We start from the raw sequence: 20076 nt of genomic DNA on the forward strand, positions 1-20076 counted from the left end.
GCTAAATATTTTCTTACCAGATTGGGATCATAATAAGATTCCTGAGTTGGAGGAATGACATTAATCTGAGTGATGTTGGAAGGAAGTGCTTTAGAGCAATTTATCAGCATTTGCTCCAGACTTGTCAAATCCTGCCAGAAGGAGGAAAGAAATAAATCCATTACATATTTTCTCACTAACATGGTTCTATAATTATACTATATTCCTTCTGTATTCAGAATGTCTAAAAGTACCTTTAAAATATTAGCTACAAAATGTATTGGACTATTTTTGCACAAAATCAAATACAGGCTATACCCCAAATATATACCCCATATAGGCTATTATTCAGCAAGGTATTAAGTACGAGTCTCATTAAAGTCAATGGAGCTGCTCACCTATGTAAGGTCAGGCATATACTTAAATACTTGGCTGAATCAGGGCCACAGAGGCACAACCAAAGCAAAGGAATTGCCCTTTCCATTTGAACATCAATAAAATTGCACTATTGATGATTTCATGTAAATTTCAAAATTTGAAATAACTTATTAAGTTATTTAACAATGGGGAGGAGAGGAGGAAAGAATTGGAGAGAGGGGAAAAAGGTCTTCTCATTAAAGCACTGGCCTGGAACACAGGAGATCTGGCTCTAGCTCTGTCACTGACTTCCTGCATGATCTTTGGGGCAAGTCACTTATCTGCGTTGAGCCTCAGCTCCCTATCTGTACAGTGGAGATAATACACCTTGTCTGTTTGTGTCTTTAGAATGCAAGCCCTTCAGGGCAGAGACTGTCTTTTTTTGTTTGTACAGTGGCCAGCACAATGGGGTCTTAGGGTGCTATCTTCTTATAAATATATACTATTACACTACTTCCTTTCTCTCACCACTCCACCTGCCTTGTCTATTTAGTTGTAAGTTCTTCAGGGCAGGGACTCGCTCCTACTATGCATATGCACTGAGCCTAGGACAATGGGGCCACAATCCTGGTTAGGACCTTTAGGCACTACCATAATATAAACAAATACTAAGTCATTTAACATTTTATTTTATATTATGTTCAAACCAAATGCCTTACTGAACTCAGAAGAAAACAGATTGCTCTTCTACTACAGCTAAAACATTAGTGATAGTTTGCCTGAATGTTATTTAAAAAAAAAAAAAAAGTAGCACATATTAAAACTTCCATTGTATGTTTAAGATTTAAGAATTGCCTTATGTTGCTGTGTGTGTTTGTTTTCTCTTGCGATAATGATCATATTGAATTTTACAGCTGAAGTAACAACAAAAATGGTTTCTGAAGAAAATGTACCTGCAAACTTAAGGGCAGTTCATGAATTCTTGTAGCCAATGTGCGAATCTCTCTGTCAGACAAAATGCCTGACTGATCTGTATCAACTTCATCAAAAACCTGGGAAATATTCAGTGGCTGAACTGCACTCATGAGGTAATAGAAATATGAAAAAGCAAACTGCATATCTTCCGAGTGTCTCACTTTGTGAAATGAGGTCTTGTCAAATTCCTCAGGAAACCTGCCCAGATACAATACAAATCAATTCACTACTTTGCCACCTTAAAGTGAAACATTCCTTACTGAAGAAAAGTACCTCATCTGAAGTTCAAAAAGTTCTCCAAAGACTACTTATTTTAACACTGTTGTCCTAATGAGGGAATAATTCTCTCTCTCCCCCCCCCCCCCCAAAATACAAGTTTAAGGAGCAGTCAGGCTCAACCCACAGACAGGTTTCAGAGTAGCAGCCGTGTTAGTCTGTATTCGCAAAAAGAAAAGGAGTACTTGTGGCACCTTAGAGACTAACAAATTTATTTGAGCATTATTACAGCTCACGAAAGCTTATGCTCAAATAAATTTGTTAGTCTCTAAGGTGCCACAAGTACTCCTTTTCTTTTAACCCATAGACAGTCAATCATCAACACAAAGCTATAAATTCAAGGGAGCAGACACAGAAGATAGAATTACAACAGCTCTGGAGTTTCACCTTATTTCAAACAAAGGCATACTCACATATCTTGTAGTTCTTGCATAACAATGCGGTCAATCATATGAGGCATGTGAGCAGGGACTTTCCGAGATGTAAATCCAAATTTGCTGTTTAGAAGTTTATTTACATATCGGAGGGAATCAGCAAATGTATCTTTCAACTGCCTGCCAATTCGTTTACCATCAGTAAAGTAAGACATTTCCTTAATTAATGCCTCTTCTTCCTAATAAAATGATAGGCATAACCCAGGGTTACATTATTAGAGATCCTAACACACACGTATGTTGATAATTCCAATGAAGTACTAAGCGCTTTTCTATATTTGTAAAACTGTAAGACGTGTCAAATGTTTTTGCTCAAACAGTTGAGTTCTCTTTTTTTTTTTTTACAGTGACAGTTTAGGCCTGAAATGTGACCTTCCTTAAAACTCTCATGCACCGACAGGAAATGACATATGGAACCTCATTTAATTTATTAAATTTTAATAGAAAAGCCACTATTTGTTGCAGGACATGTATGTAATATTGCATTCCCTTTGATGGCTACGCACCTACAATTAACAAAATCATGTCTCTGGAGTATGGATTCTATGTAGAAGGAACCTTCAATCAAAGATTAAATTTAAAGAGTTAAAATATCTTACATTTTAAATGGAGCACCTCTAGTAGTTGAAAGCAATTAGGAGCAACCTCTGTCAAATGACTCTGTGTGTTCTACCTTCTTCCATTCTAGAGATTCCCAGAACAAATTTTTTGGGCTAGACATCTGGGAAGGATTTCCTCCTGTATTCACTTGATCGGTTCCTATAAGTTTTTGTTGGCATAATAAAACAGACACTTAACTTACCTTTTAGACCCAAAAATATAGATGGAATTTTCTAAAGACTGGATTTATACAAAAAAATAAAATTTTGTATGTATATACAAATCTACATGAGAACTAATTTAAACCTTCCTTTGCAGTGCTGTAAACCTTAACAACTGCATTGTGCCAGTGCATGAAAACTAGACTGCAAAATTGACTAAAACCCAACTAGAGAGAAAAAGTGAACTTGGACAGTTCTTTCATCACCCATGGAGAAGCGCAGAAAGTAAATGAACAGTGAAAATAACTAAAAGTAAAACAGATTTTAAAAATATCTCTGGGGTTTTCAGAATTTCAGAATTTGCCACATAAGCAAAGAATGTTTCACTGTGATTTTCACCTTAACTGTATTCCACTAAATTATGCATAAAGCAAAGATGTCAAATTTTCTGAAGTGATATATTTTGTGTTATGCATTAGGATACTCACATCAAGAAGATCTTGGAAATACTTATTTTTTTCCCATGGCAAAAAGCCTTGATCACTTCCAGTGTAATATTGAAGTTTCCTTCCTGGCAACACTTTGCTGCCTGCTGTATCTACGTTGGCATGCGGCTTGTTTATTTCCATTTCCTTTTTTTTCTCTTCCACAGTCTCCACATTTCCAATATCTTTCGACTTATGGGTTTCTTTTGGTATGAGTGCATTCAGTATTTTCTCTCGAGATCCATTTTTATTTCCCATGTTCTGGATTACAGGCATGGATTCAGAAATTGATTTTAGAGGAAACTGCCTGTTTACCTTCATTGTCACAACAGTATTCTTTGTAGCTACTGACTTTGAAGGAACTGCTTCATGTTTTTTTGTTACAGCTTCTCTTTTGCCACTGATTAAATCTTTATCAGGCTTGTGCCAAATGGTAAGGTTCTTTTGTTCTTTTACATCATCATAGATACCTTTCCTTTCCATGCCTGGCATCTCCTTTGTTTTTGTCATTGTAGGTAACATTTGGAAAGATCTCAGAAGAGCAGCCTTTGATAGATTATAACCTTTATGAGTGATATCACCATTTTCTAGCTTTAAATCCAGGTTCCACAGAGCCAACCGAACATCTTCAGGGAGGAAAGACACATTTACTGCTGGCATTACCACATCTTCAAGAAAACTCTCCTTTGTGTTATTTGGACGTTTCCTGACTCTTGGAAAACGTTCTTCTTCAGGAATATCCTCAAAAATCATTTCAGCTTCTGATACTGAAGGTGTAATTTTAATGAAAGTGTCCGATTTCTGGGTGGAAGATGTGTTCAATTTTGGTTCCTCTCTGGTATCAACCTCAACAGCTATCTGCATTTTAAACTCTTCATCATTTTTATCTTGAAATGTAAGATTAAAATAGATCACAGTTGCGTTCATTCCACTGTGCATTACCAGGTGGATAGTCTTCCACTTGTTGGCAACAGAAGCATGACGTATAATTGGATTATCGCTATAGGCACCCTCAATTCCTTTCTTGGCTATTTCAGCAAAGCTGAAATAGGGCAGATATTCACCTTTTGGAATAATGTACTGGGTTTGATTCTGCTGGAGAGTCACCTTGTACAACTCGTCAAAGTGATCTGGAAAAACAAAGAATCAATAATTTATCACCCTGTCACTTTTCTTCAATCCCGTTTTAAGCAGTAATCAAAATATCAACAGAGTGTGAGCTCAAAAATGGTAACTACAGTAACTGCCAATTTTTCTCATTCATTTATCCAAATAATGGATCACCATTTTATAACATATTAAGATTTATAAACTTGCCATTCATTCCAGTGGTGATTCTAAAGCTGTGATCATCAGACTTTCAATTTCCAGCTTCAGCTTTTTTATGGCATGTTACCACTGTCCCTCATTTATTTTAAACTACAGATCATAACTGAAACCCCCAAATTTTGCTTTCACCACATTCTAATAGATACTTTTATGTTTCTTTAGATGAACTATACTACATCAGCATATCTTGGCTAGAGACCTCAAAAATCAACATGGCCAAAATGAACTTTTTCCTTCCGCCCTAATCATCTCCACCACTGCTGACAAGTTCGTCATCCTCCTAGGACGCTATGTTGGCGTCTTACTGTACTCCTCTCACTTTCTCCACGCCCCACATTCAAGCTCTCATCAACCTCTCATGCTTTTGTCCTTTCCACTCTATTCCTACAACAAAAACCTTTTTGGCCTTCTTGCATCTCAGCTCAGCCCCTCCCACCTACATAAAAAGCTGCTAACATCTTCCACTTAACTACTATGACCACGTCACTCGCCTCTTTGAACTGGTCCATTAACTTCCTCTGGTCTTCAATATCAAATTCTAATTTCTTACATGAACGTTTAAGACTCTGCGTAACTTCACACTACCGACATCTCTGTGCTCTCATTTCTTTATACTGCCTGCACTCCTCCCAAGCCTTTTTGTATCTTGTTCCCATTCTCATCTTCATATTCTTTTCCATGCCATCCCTTATATTTGTAACTCCCTCCCTCTCCTAGCATCCCTGACATTTTCTCTTCCTTCAAATGATTCCTTGAAATATCATGTGAAGCCTTTCAATACTAGTTCAGAGGTAAGTATCTATAAATGTGTCACTGAGATTAGGTGCTTGTGTGTCTGTGTTGAATTTTCTAATTTAAAACTTAAGTTTCTTGAGGCAAGGACCTTGATACTCTCTCTGTGTTCTGTACAGCACCAAACTCACTGTCCATACTTAATAAATAACTGCTCAAGAAAAAATGAAATCAGCACCAAACACTCTTTTGAGTGAATTTGTTCATGAAACAACCACCCATACGCATTTTCCCAAGCTGGTAATACACTCACAGCTCTTTTCCCTCAACTCTGCAATGTGTCCTAACGCAGGACTCCACAAGCAATAACTACAAAACAGTAACATACAGTTCTGAAGAATTCTCACATGAAGACTGTCAATTATGTATTTTACATACCTTGCCCACAGTCACCAGCATCAAATCCACAAGAGAGGACATTGCATGCCTGGTCACAGAATTTATCTGCCAGCCAGGAATTGGCACAGCCCTGGTTACAATAAGAAACTCCACTGATTCCAGCACCAAACTGCCAGGGTGGGCCATTCCCTGCTCCACCACCTCCACCACCACCAGCAATGTAACGACTACCTCCACTGTTCCCTAAAGGAGGGTAGAGATGTGGGGGGAAAAACATCCATTAAAACCCTTACTTCTGACACGGATTACTCTCCACTACTATTTTAAACCTCATTTGTTAAAATTAGTTTGAAAAAAAAAAGAAGACTCTTACATACTAACATCAAATCTTAACATTAGCGGATTGCTAACTCTTCCCCTATAAACTACTGTGAAATCTACCCTATGTTAACCCTATCTTGAATAGGAAACCCCTGGTCTTAAGAAGACCAATTTAAATATTGCTAAGGTTACCAATATATATTTGTCCAAATTTTAATTAAAGACAAATTTGTGGTAGGCAACTGATTTTTGCTACTCCCTTGCTGGTTGCTTGAGATCAGTTTTCACTGTACATTCTACAGGAGCAAATTTATTTACTAAATATTCTTAAAGTAAAGTACAGTTCTGTGCTGCAAAGTGGCTTGCTATTATGGTGTTCCATGTTTTTTGTATTACGGATTTCCAGATACAGTTTCTTCAATTCACAAGTAATCACTTTTTTAATTCTTGTAAGTATCAGTACTGCACAAACAGCCTGGGAACTGAGAGTCAAGCTAGACTCTTTCCTTCTCACACATCACTAGTAACATCTTTTGTAAACTATGAAGTATGGGGAATAGAACTCTCTCGCTTGACACTGAGGTGGTTCTCGTTCTATTGCCCTGCGATGGAAAAGTGTCTGCGTCCTGGCGAAGAATCTCTTCATGAGGGATTGGGAAGGTGTTTGTGGTGGTGGTGGGGACAGCATGTGAGAGAGAGAAATTCGATGGAGTAACCATGTTAGTAATTTCTAGAACCCACCTATCTGTCAAGACAGAGCCCCAATTGTGGGCAAAAAGTGAAAGACTTCCCCCAAAGATTTGTGGGGAGGAGGGGAAATAGAAGTGGTTGGCGTCAATAAAAGTAGGCAATTATTGACCGAGGCATCAAAAGTACCTCTTTTAGCAGGTGAGTGGGACTGGGTGGAGGTCGTGGTAGTAGAGGGTCCTGAAAATTGAGGTCTCTGAACCCTGTTGCTTGCACAGAGGCTCAGCTGGGCACCTGTGGTAGAATGTTTATTGAGAGGATGGTCTCTGCCTATACACCTGGCTGTAGTTTTTTCTTTTTGGCACCAGGGTATAAATTCTCAGGAAGTGGAAGGTCAATCTAGAGTCTTTCAGTGAGTGCAGAGACTCATCAGTTTTCTTGCTGAACAAGTTTGACGCAAACAGTAAATCCCCTCTGGAGAACCCCGAAAAGTGAAGCCAAGACTCACACCTCATAACTATACCAGTAGCAAGCCCTGTAAATGCTGCATCCACCACATCCACTGCAGCTTGTAAGGATGTTTTTGCTACTAGCTTGACTTCTCTGATGAAGGATTGAAACTGGGCTCTGTCCTTGAGGGGAATTCTGTCCTTAAAGTCTACCAGCCTAGATCAGTTGTTAAAATCGTATTTTGTTAACAAAGACTGATAGTTAGCGATATGGAATTGCTGGCTCATAGAAGAGAATACCTTACTTCCCAAAAGGTCCAACCTCTTTGAGCCCTTGTCAGCCAAAGGGTGTTGCAACTTTGCTCTTTACATGGCTGCCTGAACCACCAGCAAGTTGGGCACCGGTTGCATGAAAAGAAATTCAGCTCCTTTGGCTGGGAAAAAATAGTGCCTCTCAGCTCTTTTATGTGTGGAGGCGCAGGAGACTAGGGTATCCCAGACCACGGTGGCTGGCTCCATGATAACCTCATTTACCAGGAGCGCCACTTTGCTTGGACCTGTTGGTTACAGAACGTCAAGGAGACAGTGTTGGAAACTTGGACCTCCTCCAGTGGGATCTAAAAGTCATCTGCTATCCTCTGCAGTAGCTCCTGGTATTCCTTAGGGTTGTCCAGTGAAAATGGAGTGATCACTTAGTCCAGAGACGAGAATGAGATCCCTGTTGGTAGCGTAAATCTGGCTCAGTTTCCTATACTACTACTCTAACAGATCCAGCAGATGCCATGTGGGAGAGGTGCTGTAGGGCCCATGGACAGTTCCTGGGACATTTACCATGCAGGCCCCAGTAGGGCCAATATGAGGGATCAACAGTTTGAGAGGACCCCACAGCATCAGGTACCAGTAGTCCCTGGGAAAGTCATATCTGGGAGTAGGGCATTTGGATGTTCTCCACTCCCTCTCAGCACTCATCTCTTTGCAAGGAGATGAAGAACAGGCCAGAGCATCTGACTCATCCAAGTCAGAGACCTGTTCTTGTTCTACTGGTAGGGCTGTCGGTACCGGAGGATGAACACGCTTGCCTGAGGGTTGGAGCAGAGAGGGTTCCTGTGTTACTAAAGTAGTTTCATCCTCTGCTGTGGCAATGTCTCTCACAGAATCAGGCCTGAGAGGAGAGGGGGCTAAGGATAAGAGAAGAAGATATCCTCTAGAAAGACTTAAGGGTCCCCACATCCCAATGTTCAGGGCACTCCTGCAGTCGGGAACAACAGTTCCGATATGTCCCGAAATGTTGAGGGTGGATTGTCCTCCCGACGGTGGGCAGGTACTGCCAAAGGGTCAGGTTCAACATTCTGAGATGGAGCTGGAGAATGCCAGTCTTTATGTTTAGGAGTTGGAGCCAACAATGGGACTGACTAATCCTTTTTCTTCTGTGCTATACCCTCCTGCCTGGGAATCTTAAGTGATCCTGAGCGTTAGAATCTGTGTGCAGAGGCTCACACGACCCAGACAGAGACATGCATGGGGATCTGTCCTTGTATCCATGAGTGCCCTTTACTCTCATGCAAAGCCCTGACTGATGATTCCTTGCGCTTGGCAGCTCCAGGCTCCACTCCCAAGTTCACACTCACTGGGCTGCTTGTCAGTCGGGGCCAATGTTCTGGGGGAGGAGAGAGAGAGTCAGTCTCCCTAGCCCAGATCAGCATGAGGTCTCATGACCTTCTCCATAAGCTCATGAGCTTCACAAGTTCACAGGGGAAACAAGCGGCAAATGCTGCACTTTGCAGAGATGCATCTCACCCAAAAAGCAGAGGCAGTGTTGGTGGTTGTTGCTCACAGAGAAGGAGCGAGAGCAAGAGACACAATTTTTAAACACTGGTACTCTGGGCATAGTTCCAGACTGAGGGAAGGGATTCCCCTAAAGCTATTCTAACTATACTATATAAAACTCTAACTCTATTAAACATAAAAACTATCTACAATATCTATTTACAGGCTTATAAGAAAGAAGCTGGAGAAATCTGCACACAGAGGGTTCCGACTCAGGCCATGTAGTGGTAAGAAGGATCAAGAAAGGCATGGGCCTGCACTGCCTTTTACATCCTCACTCTGGAGCACAAGGAAGGCTATTGTGCATGTGTGAGTCAACAGACAATGCTTATTAAGAATCTTCAGACTCAGGAGCATGGCGCTCACACATACCCACATGGGAAATATACATAGGGACCAGCACTCAAAGAAGAACTCTGAACATTCACAGGAAATAGTCAGTAGAATGAAAAGATGCCATTTTATAGAATAATTTTTTAGAATAATATTTAACTTTAAAAGACAAAAACACTGACAGGACTTTTGAGAAACTCTGCAACAAGAGCATCTAGAATTATTTCAAAATACAGAGGGGAAAACATTCATCTGCATTCTAATCCTGTGCATACATTTACATCCCAAAGCTTAAAAACAAGATTTCCCTTTTAAGAAAATGCACCAAAAGCTCTTGTGCTTAATAGTACTCACTTATATAGCAGAGAAGAACAATTCCCTCCATAGCAAGACTTACAAGTGATATTCTGTACCCTATATTTTATTCAGGAAGTCAGACTAGATGAGCACAGTGGTCCTTTCTAGCCTTATATAAATCTATGAAAAACAAAAAGTCACCCTCATAAAACTAAGTATCTGACAGGAAGAGAAATGGAAGGGGAAATAATGTTCTTCAGTGTGTTCACATCTGGAGAAAGTTAGGGTGTTTAAAGGTGGAGAAATGGATGTCAAGACAGAGCATGTTCTAGTTAGACCCTCAGGTGCACCATGTCAAAGACATGACCATCTGCTAGCTTCACACTGGACAGTAAGTACCCAAAATATGGATGTGTGTTGAACACAAATATTCATAAGGACCAGGCTTGAGGAGGTGGTCTAGACTCTAGCCAGAGCATGCTCTGTAACAGGTTTTTAAAACATCAGGAAAAATCTGACAGAGAAATGAGTGTGGATAATCTCCTTAGCAAAAGGAATGAATGACAGAGCATGTAAAATTTAAAAATTTACTAATCTCACAAAGTAAACTTTGTATTAAATACTCTGGCAAAACATTCATACCTAAAGTCCAATTTTAATTTAAAACTATATAATACTGAATCCGTGATATGAGAGAGCTGTCACAGCTGATATACACAGCTGTCAAAAGTATGTAAAATGCCATTATTAATCCTCAATCTCCCCTTAAAGAGGGATTCTGGTCAGAAGAATGATTCTGAAATTGATATCTTATTACTGCTATAGTTCTTCTCCCTATATATCTTCTGAGTGATGTGTGCTTTGTTCATGAGTAAAACCAACATTTTACTACCATCAGAGCTGCAGAGCTAATAGACATTAAGGCTCAAAGAACCCTCCATCTCATCTAGTTAGATCCGATACACAGAGCAAGATTTCCCTGTGTACTGCTCAAATACTGTAATTTGAAGCATGTTATTTCCCACATAATGAAATGTATCTTTATATCTGTAAGAAAGACCAATTTATTTTTTTCTATTAAAAGGGGAATTGTTCATATATACAGGATAATTTACCAGTTACAGAATTTTTGTAAGAAAGTAGATTAATTAATTAGTTTCTGAATTCTCTTACCAATGCAATCCCCTCCATCCCAATCACATGCTGAATTATTACAGGCCTTATCACAGTAACCATCTTTAATCCATGAGCCAGGACATCCTTCAGCACAGTTTGGCACAGGCCAAGTCAAGTAAACCTAGAAGGAATAATATTACAATCTCAGTTTTTCAGTCAAATAAGCAGACTTAGCAGTTATCTATGCATAGTGCTTTACATGTTCAAAGACCTTTATGAACAATAATTAATTCTTAACACCTGTGAGGTTGGTAAGTATTATCCCCTTTTACAGGTCTGCAAAATTAAGGCTCAGAGGTCCACACAGTAAATCGATTAAAGAGCCAAGAGAAGAACACAGGACCGCCTGACTCTCGGCCCTGGATTCATGCCCACAGACAATATTTATATAAAGGTTAAACAGTGTTTAAAAGATTAAAAAAAGTCTAAAATAACTGACTTCAGTTCATTTGTCAGCTGACCCAAAAGTTTCCTGGGGCTGCCTATTAGTCATGCATGTGACAAACAGATGTAGAACTAACATACTAATCATTAAGCATCTGATAATCTATGAGTTAAGTGTTTCCAAGAATTTCTGACATAACACAATGTAGAACAAAATATGCTTAGTTTACAAGCATTAAAAATGAAGCACTTTTTCTTCAGACCTTCCCACCCCCTATTTAAACCCAGTTGTAACTACTGATCAGATTTCACGATAGAAAACTTCACTTGACTCCAGGTTATCATGAGACCTGACAAAACAGTAATAAAATGAAGAATTGGATGACAGCTCTCATTAGAGGACTTAGCTGAATATGTGACTATTTACCTTTATTAAAGCCTACTGAAGCAGTTGAAATTTTCTGCTAGTCAACAGCAACAGTTTTTAATCACCCCAAATTCCTGTAATTCCCACTATATCTTGATGCCAGTTTACTAACCACAAAATATGCCCAGGTTTATGATTTTATGGTGGTGTAAGGCCCATCCACACTAGACTTTGAGAAAGCACTCCTACTGGTGCAGCACTACCAGTGGTACAATGGTGGGAACACTAGCAAAGGCAGGATTTAAATAGTCATCAGTGTTTTTTAACCACAATCTCACAAAGACCTGCTCTGACCAGGATTAGATATACAATGGAAAAATATCTCATGTGCCCTCTTTACAGTAACACTTCTACTATTGCTATCAGCTGCATCAATGATAGTGTAAGGGCTTGACCACACGGACACATAGTGCACGACAAGCCATGGTGTGAATATACAGCTCACTAGCCTACCACAGATACCCTGCAACCAGTGATGAGCTGCCAAAATCTTAACGGGTTCCCTCCTCACCCCACGAGGGGGTCATTGCCCACCCCTGCCCCCTGGGGACTCCTGCCCCATCCAACCCCCCCGCGTTCCTTGATGACCCCCCCCAGAACCCCTGCCCCATCTACCCTCCTCCCCTGTCCGCTGACTGCCCCCAGAACTGGGCAGGAGGGTCTCATGGGCTACCATAGGGGTGCCCACCCCTAAGAGCCAGAGGCACCTGCTGGGGGGTGAGGTGGGGAGTCCCGGAGGTGCTTACCTGGGGCAGCTCCCAGGAAGCATCCGGAAGGTCCCGCTCGCTCCTAGGGGCGGGGGAGCATAGCTGGGGGGGAGCAGGGGGAGCGACTGCTCCCCCCCGATCACATCGAAGATGGCGCCTTAGGCACCGACTCCCTGGGTGCTCTGGGGCTGGAGCACCCACGAGGAAAATTTGATGGGTGCAGAGCACCCACCGGCAGCTCCCCACCCCGCGCCCGGCCCCAGATCACCTCACCTCCGCTCCGCCTCCTCTGCTGAACGCGCTGCCCCGCTCTGCTTCTCCGCCCCCTGTCCCAGCTTCCCGCGAATTAGCTGTTAGGCAGGAAGCCTGGGAGGACTGAGAAGCACACGGGGGCTTCCTGCTCAGACTGAGGGTGGCGGAGGTGAGCTGGGGCGGGGAGCAGTTCCCCTGCGGCCCCTCCCCGGGTTGCCTGCTGCGGTGTGGATGGCCCTCCTCACACCCCCCGCCCCAGCTCACCTCCGCCTCCCTGGGCCTGAGCGGGAAGCCGCGGCCTGCTTCTCAGCCTGCCCCAGCTTCCCGCGCAAACAGCTGATTTGCGAGAAGCCTGTGGGGGGGGGGGCGGAGAAGCAGGTCCGGACAGCGCATTCAGGGGAGGAGGCAGAGGCAGAGTGGACGTGAGCTGGGGCCGGGGGTGGGGCGGGGAGGGGAGCTGCCGGTGGGTGCTCTGCACCCACCGAATTTTCCCCTTGGGTGCTCCAGGGCTGGAGCACCCATGGAGTTGGCACCTAAGGCGCCACTTTTGGCCTGTTAAATTCAGAAGCCCTTTTAGAACCAGTTCTAAAAGGGCTTCTAAATTTAACAACCGGTTCTAGCAAACCGGCTCCAGCTCACCACTGCCTGTAACCACGCACTAAAAGTTCCATAGAGCACTCTGACCTATTGCTGTTTCAAGCAGTAGATCAAAGTGCACCACGGAACTTTTAGTGCATGGTAGTAGGATCCAGACAGACAGTTAGTGCGCAGCAAGCTAGTGAGCTGTACAGTCACCCCCTGGCTTGCCATGCACTATGCCTCCATGTGGACAAGCCCTAAGCAATATCATAGTCTAACAGCTAGAGCACTGGGATGGAAGTCAGAAGACCCAAGTTCTAATCATGTTTTGCCACTAAATTACTGTGTCAGTGAAGGCAAGACATTTCACCTTTCTCTGTTTCCCGCTCACCCTTTGTCTTATTTGGACTGCAAAGTCCTCAATGCAGGGCTGTCTCTTGTAATGTTTTTGTACAGCATCTAGCACTATGGGACCCCCAATCACAGTTGGGGTCTCGAGATGCTACTGTAACACTATAAAACATAAATAACAAATGTCACTAAGTTTTCCCCCCACAAGAAGTTTACTGTAGGCGTACCCCATGGATGAAATCATTCTAGCTACTATTATGTTTAAACATGGATGTTGCTAAGATGTCGTCAGGCTATAAATATGATAAATTCATGAGCAGTAGTATATGATGTGGGTAGTAACTGGACATAGAGGCACTGAGAGTGTTATGGGTGTTTGGAGAGGAACTGGTTAGCAGCAAACCTAAACATGGAGATTCAGGAGTCATCTGCGTCAGTGTTATCGGGGGACCACTAAATCTACTGTCTCTTAAATAGACTGTTCCCCAGGAAACATAAGGAATTAATAAGCAAAAAATGTTAGCCGCAAAACCCCTTTCAAAGTTTACTTCTGTGAAAGAGGGCAAAACAACATGGAAGCAAGTTAAATGGCAGTGGCAATAGAAAAAAAATTATCCCTTACTGCCATACTTGAGGTACACACAGTGCACCTTCACCCAGTGACATGATTACTGCAGAAGATTCCTCTCCAAGTTTTGAGCTTTAATAACCTATGTAGCTGACATCAGCTTTGTTACAAAGCTTTTGTTTGTGATCCGTTATTTCCACAAGGGAGACGGGTGTCTTTACAACCTCACATGTTATTCCAGAGAAATAAAATAGGTTGCAGCTATTTGGATAAGCAGGACTAACGAAGTGAATCAATTCATTCATGATACCCTCTCACAATCCATACTAGAAGTACCTACTGTGATGGAAATGGAGCTGCTCTGCAGCATTTTAATACTATATGTTGACCTGGTTATTGGGATGCTTACTGCATGAATATATTGGTTTAGTTTAATAGAGGGCTGAAAAGAAAGACAAGCAGAAAGGGAAAAAATGGCTCTGGATAAGCCAACCTTCAGCAAACACTGCAGAATTATTAAAGGAAAATACCAGAATTATTAGCTTTGATGATAACCCCTAAACACAGACGTTCTAAGGGTACACCAGGGCTTTTTAAAAGGAATTCTCTTAGAGGGGAGTAAGAGGGAGAGTTGTCTGGGGGAAACAAGATTGTGATAGAAGCACCTGCTGGAGGTGTCTGAAGAAGTTAGTCCTGCCTTGATTATCAGCAGAGGATGGCAGTCATTGGATGTTTTAATCCTTTTTCTGTAAATGTTTTGTTCCTACTGTTAAAACACTACTTTGGTTTTAGGGAAGCTGTTATGTCACGGAATGCCACTAGTATCAGACTCCCAGACAGACCTGCTGGGTAAGCACGACTGATATACAGGGTACTTTACCCAGGTCCCTGTCTAAGAGTGGGAGTTTACAGAATTCCAGCCCAGGAGAGGTAAAGATATGACATCCGATAGCTGAGGGAGTGCACTCAGAGACCCAAAAGGGGACAGAGGTGCCGCTAGCACTGTTAGCATGACACCTACATTATACAAGCATTCTAAGGTATGGAAAACACTTTTTTTCATATCTCTGCTACCAAATGTTTAATTTTTAAGAATAAATATTTTTAGTCCGCCTTTTCTTTCATATTAGAATGTCTTCAATTTATATCACATTAGTGCAGAAAAAGTTTCTGCACTATTTCTGATTAATCTTGTTTCATGGTGACTTACCTTCTGACCCTTAGAGTGACTGTAAAAATCATCAGGCCATACATCCTTCCCAAACATAACATCATCATTCAGGTAAATGAACTTCTGGGAAAGACCAGCAATACGATGAATGTGACTTTCAATGGCTGGGGAACTAAAGGTAGGCAAGTGACTCAAATTCTGAAATATGTCCTATCCAAAAAAAAAAAAAAAAAAAACAAAAACAAATCATGTAGGTGTTTTTTCAACACACGTGTAAACTATCAGGTACATCAGACAATGCTTTTTATCTATTCAATGTAAAAATGAATTTAGACAAGAATAGCAAAGAGATGGAGAAAGAGACACAAGGATAGAGAAAATAAATAGGGAGATGGTAGAGAAGAAGTAAGTTTTACCATCGTCTCTCCATATAGCTAACAAAAATACAAATTTCAAGCTTAAACTGTTTTCTTTTCGCTCTGTCATAACTGGCAGACCAGCATTATTTGTACCTGATCCAAAGCCAACTGATGCCCATGGAAAGACTCCCATACTGCTCAGAGTTTGAGCATGCCAAGATACCCAAAACTCCAGAATTATTTAACCAAAAGCCAGTGATTTTTTCTGTTGCTGTTTATTTGTTTAGTAGATTTGAAGGAATTTTTTAAAGCCAGTTTTAAAAGACAACTAATATAGCTTTTCAGGTATTTCTTATTTCCAGTAACAATAATGCTAGTCTATCCTGTCTTAATACAAGTTTATTGGCTTTCCACTGGCCCTAAGAAATTCTTTACGGATTGAGATTCAAACAGCATTTACTTTCCCTCACTTTTTTTTTTTATAAACAGACTTCATAAGGGTATTAGAGACAGACAATTTAGCTGAAGCCTCTGGCTCTTTGAAAACAAAGAGTAAGTTGAAAGTTTGATATACCTTCAGTTGTCTTGTGAAGCAACAAAGTGAAATATAAAATGCAATATGTTTTAATAAAACGAGGTGAAATTAACATGGTTCCTTCTACCTTTGCAATAAAATTCAAGGTTTACTGAGAAAAAAAGGTGCATCTTAAAATCACTATAGAATCCTTTAGAGAGTTTTACCTGATGTGTTACTATAGTTATCCGAGGGTTATCCAGATTAAGCCAGGATGGAATCTGCCCATTAGTGATGATGAAAATGTGTCGAACCCAAGGGGCGTGCCTCTCTATTGATCGGAGGGAATATCTCAGCTCTTCATTATCTTCAAAACGGCTGGCTGAAATATCTTCATCCTGTTTAGACTATGAAAAGAATTAGACCTATATTTACACTTAATTAGAGAGTTACGGTCCCATTCCTACAAAGGTTTATATACATGCTTAAATGAGGCAGTGCACGTAGTCTCAGTGAAGTCAATGGGATAACTTACAGTAAGCACATGCATACGTCAGTGTTATGCAGGACGAGGGCTGTGGCTCTTAAAGGGTAAGTATAATGAAAAAATACCATTATTCCTTTACAAACTGTCTGGTTTCACTAAAATACATTGACATCAGCTGTTTTTACACTGTTGACTACTACGTATCACCAGTATGTCCATGGATCATAATGGGGGCAGGCAGTTATTTGAGTAATCTGGCTCCTCTTTCTTCAAGGTCCCAGAGAGATATTACCCTATCTTCCTGGCTTATGATTAGATATAATTTTCCTGATCTCACACTCCCTCATGTGGTGGACTGACTCAAAGCCACATTATATTTCAATTATTTTATGTTTCACGACATTAATGTATAAAAGGCATTTTTAATAGTTGTGCCTCTTGGTTCTGTTGTATTATATACTATTTATAAATATTTGTCATCCTAATGATTCGCTGGAATTGCCTTGTGCAATACACATTTTATAAAAACCTACTCTTTAAAAATCCTGGGTTCTTCTATGTTAAAAACTCCCAACAAAAATAGTTTATTGAACAGAAGAGGCACACAGGTCTCATCAACTATCAAATAAACTCAAATATTTCAGTATTTTCTTGTTAAAAAGACTATTCTCAGACTGAAACTTCATTTTAAAATTTGTTAGGTAAGTCACATTGTGAAGTCACTATCGCAACACATTTAATCCCCCTAAAAACAAACAAAAAATCCTTTGTTAGAAGACAGATAACACTCCCTAAGGGAAATCCGCATCTACGTCACCCTTATAAGGAATGTCCAGTTAAGGTACCCCTCTTTAATGGATCTTAATTTGAATGAGTACCACTTTCAAGGCAGACTCTAACCACATAAATAAGTCCTATACATCTCCAATAACACAATATATACCTCATACTCCTTAATCATACTATAGCTCAAAATCTTAACTCCCACCTCAGGAACACAGATATACATGCCTCTGAGACATCCGCACATCAGCGAATGGAATAATGCATTATTTTTCCATGAGGAAGTGAAGTCTGAGTTAAGGTTCTGCATTATAGTGAGAAAATATGAACAGTTCCCATAAGCCAAGCAAAAGTTCACAGAAGTATTCAATTTTAATTATAGGATTAAGTTGTTGATTGGTTACAGCATATGACAAGACTTTATAATAAAATATATGCATTTGCTTTGTCTGTCTATACATATGTGATTTACTATAATATAAAAAGGCCTTGAAAGAAAGCAATTCACAAGATTTTTTTTTTTAAAAAAAATCTCTCTTTGAAAATAGAAGTTCCTCACTTCATTTAATATATTTTTGATAAAAATGGGCTTTGTCATTTGTTCCACAGAAGAAGACAGTTCTCTTTTACTGAAGTCTTCTAGTTAAATAAAAAGAGCCAAAAAAGTTGTTTTGAAAGCTTTTAGATGAGACACCATTAATATTTTGGCACTACTAACAGTATGTATATTATTATAAAAAAAGGGGGTGGGAGGAAAAGAAATGCCATCAGGAGCAAACAAAATGTGCTATTTTAACTAAGTCTTTTTCCCATCATGAAAAATAAAATGCATATGTGAAATTAAGTATCTACTGAGACATGACACTTTTGTCAAATTAAAATAATCTGACAAGTTTGCAGACAATTTTACCAAAGTGTGTATGGAAGGCCAAATATTTTTGACTCAGTGGTCCTAAAAGACCATTTGATTAAGCTCCTCTCCCTCCAAACTCTTCTTTCCAGGTTTCAAGATCAGAGAGTTATTTTTATATGGCAGGAATAGCCGATTCCTAACAATCCTATAATTTTGGAAGAAATACTTGTTCCTTAACTGTATTTATTTAATCATACTCCTTGAAACTTATGACACTATACATTCCTTGGTGAAATTTACCTACCTGACTGATGGCACTGAGATCCCACAGTAAATAAGCAGGATTAAGTGTCAATTCTTTTCCATCTATAGTCATGTTCTTCTTAGCTTGCTTGCTCAGTTCTTGGAAACCCTTGGGGTTATTCAGTTGCAAGAGGGCAACGCTGGCTTCTGAATAAAGCTGTAACTATACAAGCAGAGAAACAATCTTTCATTTCTGGCATGTATCCACACAAGAGAGATCTTTCCCTTGCAAGCTCATTCATTTTTTTGTTGTATTTCTCTCGTGATCGTACTAAGAAAAGACTGAATGATGAAAACTTATAAAATATCAACTATATTGTAAAGCAACCTAACAATGAAGAGCACCAACATGGTAAATGAAAACTGACATCCTCAAATGCATGGCATGTTTCAGGAAGAAGAACCTAATGCTGGGAAACTGAAATTTTCTTTTTTTTTTTAATAGAACAATACTCATAAAACTTCATTGTGTGCCTGATATTACTGTTTCCAACCAAGTTTCTCTTATTACACTGCAATCCAGCAACCATAAATCTGTGCTTGTGTTAGAAATGCTTCATTATTACATTAAATCATGCATTTTAGTCTCCCCACAATGAAATTCATATTTTTCTGAAACCTCAGTTTAGTTTTTCATTAAAGGAACTATACCTTTTTCTAAAGTAACACCTTTCTGGGGACAGAAAGGCAATTCAGTTATGCCTGTAACATCAAATTTTTAGAACGGCTGAAGGATCAACTTATGATCTCGAAATTTGATACACAAAAGGCTTCAGAACTAATCCATTGGTGGTTCTCGGAGTCCTCAAACATGATTGCCAATCTGCTGCTAAGGTCATTCGTTACTGGGGAACTGTTTGATCTGTTAGCTGTTTTTATCTCTTGCCACTAGTTATTCTGGCTATCAGATTTCATAATGTGCAGGATGAGAAGGGGCTTACACTGGATGCTATATCTGACAGCAAATGTGGCTTGCAAAGGGCAGGAGACTGGTATGTTTTGCTAAAAGTAAAACCACCCAAGTTAAATGTTATAAGGATTTATTTGTACATTGTAGTGTGCAAGATTCAAACAAGTTTAAAATGCACAATTGTGTTCCAGTTCTCTAGAAGCACAGTGTATATATTTAAAAGCTGGACTGAAAATTTAACAGTGGCAAATATGTCATCAGTTCCTTGGTGCTATGCAAAAAAAATGTTAGCGCTAATAAAAACAGTTGTCGATTAATGCATATATTTTTAGTTGGCTGAGATTTGTAAAACTAATTTAGTACTTTACAGTAATACTGTATCAAGTTAAAAAACAATTGAACCATCCCACCAGATTTTTATGTAACTATTAACTCCCTAGGACTAATTTTTATTTTCGATTAAATCTGACCTTTTCCGCCCCTTTAAAGACAGCACTTGTCACAGTGTTAGCACCCCATCCCTTAGCAATCAAACAAGCACAGCTGTCATGCCTGTGACATTTTAAAGCTGTCAATGGTTTGACTCATATGCTATTTGATCACTTTCAATC

The 20076-nt window shown here is 40.0% G+C and overlaps 1 protein-coding gene across 4 annotated transcripts in view; it reads right to left on the minus strand.

The window, feature by feature from the left end:
• Positions 1-20076, minus strand: part of GNPTAB (N-acetylglucosamine-1-phosphate transferase subunits alpha and beta) — a 67118-nt gene that overhangs the window by 13043 nt on the left and 33999 nt on the right. For all 4 annotated transcript variants that reach the window (XM_084617264.1, XM_084617265.1, XM_084617263.1 and 1 more), the window contains 9 exons: positions 18557-18718; positions 16357-16536; positions 15296-15466; positions 10815-10938; positions 5767-5970; positions 3271-4397; positions 2001-2200; positions 1290-1509; positions 18-131 (listed from right to left, as the gene is read on the minus strand). In XM_084617264.1, the coding sequence (XP_084473390.1) occupies positions 18-131; positions 1290-1509; positions 2001-2200; positions 3271-4397; positions 5767-5970; positions 10815-10938; positions 15296-15466; positions 16357-16536; positions 18557-18718 (2502 nt within the window). The remainder of the gene's footprint in view (positions 1-17; positions 132-1289; positions 1510-2000; positions 2201-3270; positions 4398-5766; positions 5971-10814; positions 10939-15295; positions 15467-16356; positions 16537-18556; positions 18719-20076) is intronic.

This window comes from Lepidochelys olivacea, assembly GCF_965140295.1.
Source record: "Lepidochelys olivacea isolate rLepOli2 genome assembly, chromosome: 1".
NCBI lineage: Eukaryota > Metazoa > Chordata > Testudines > Cheloniidae > Lepidochelys > Lepidochelys olivacea.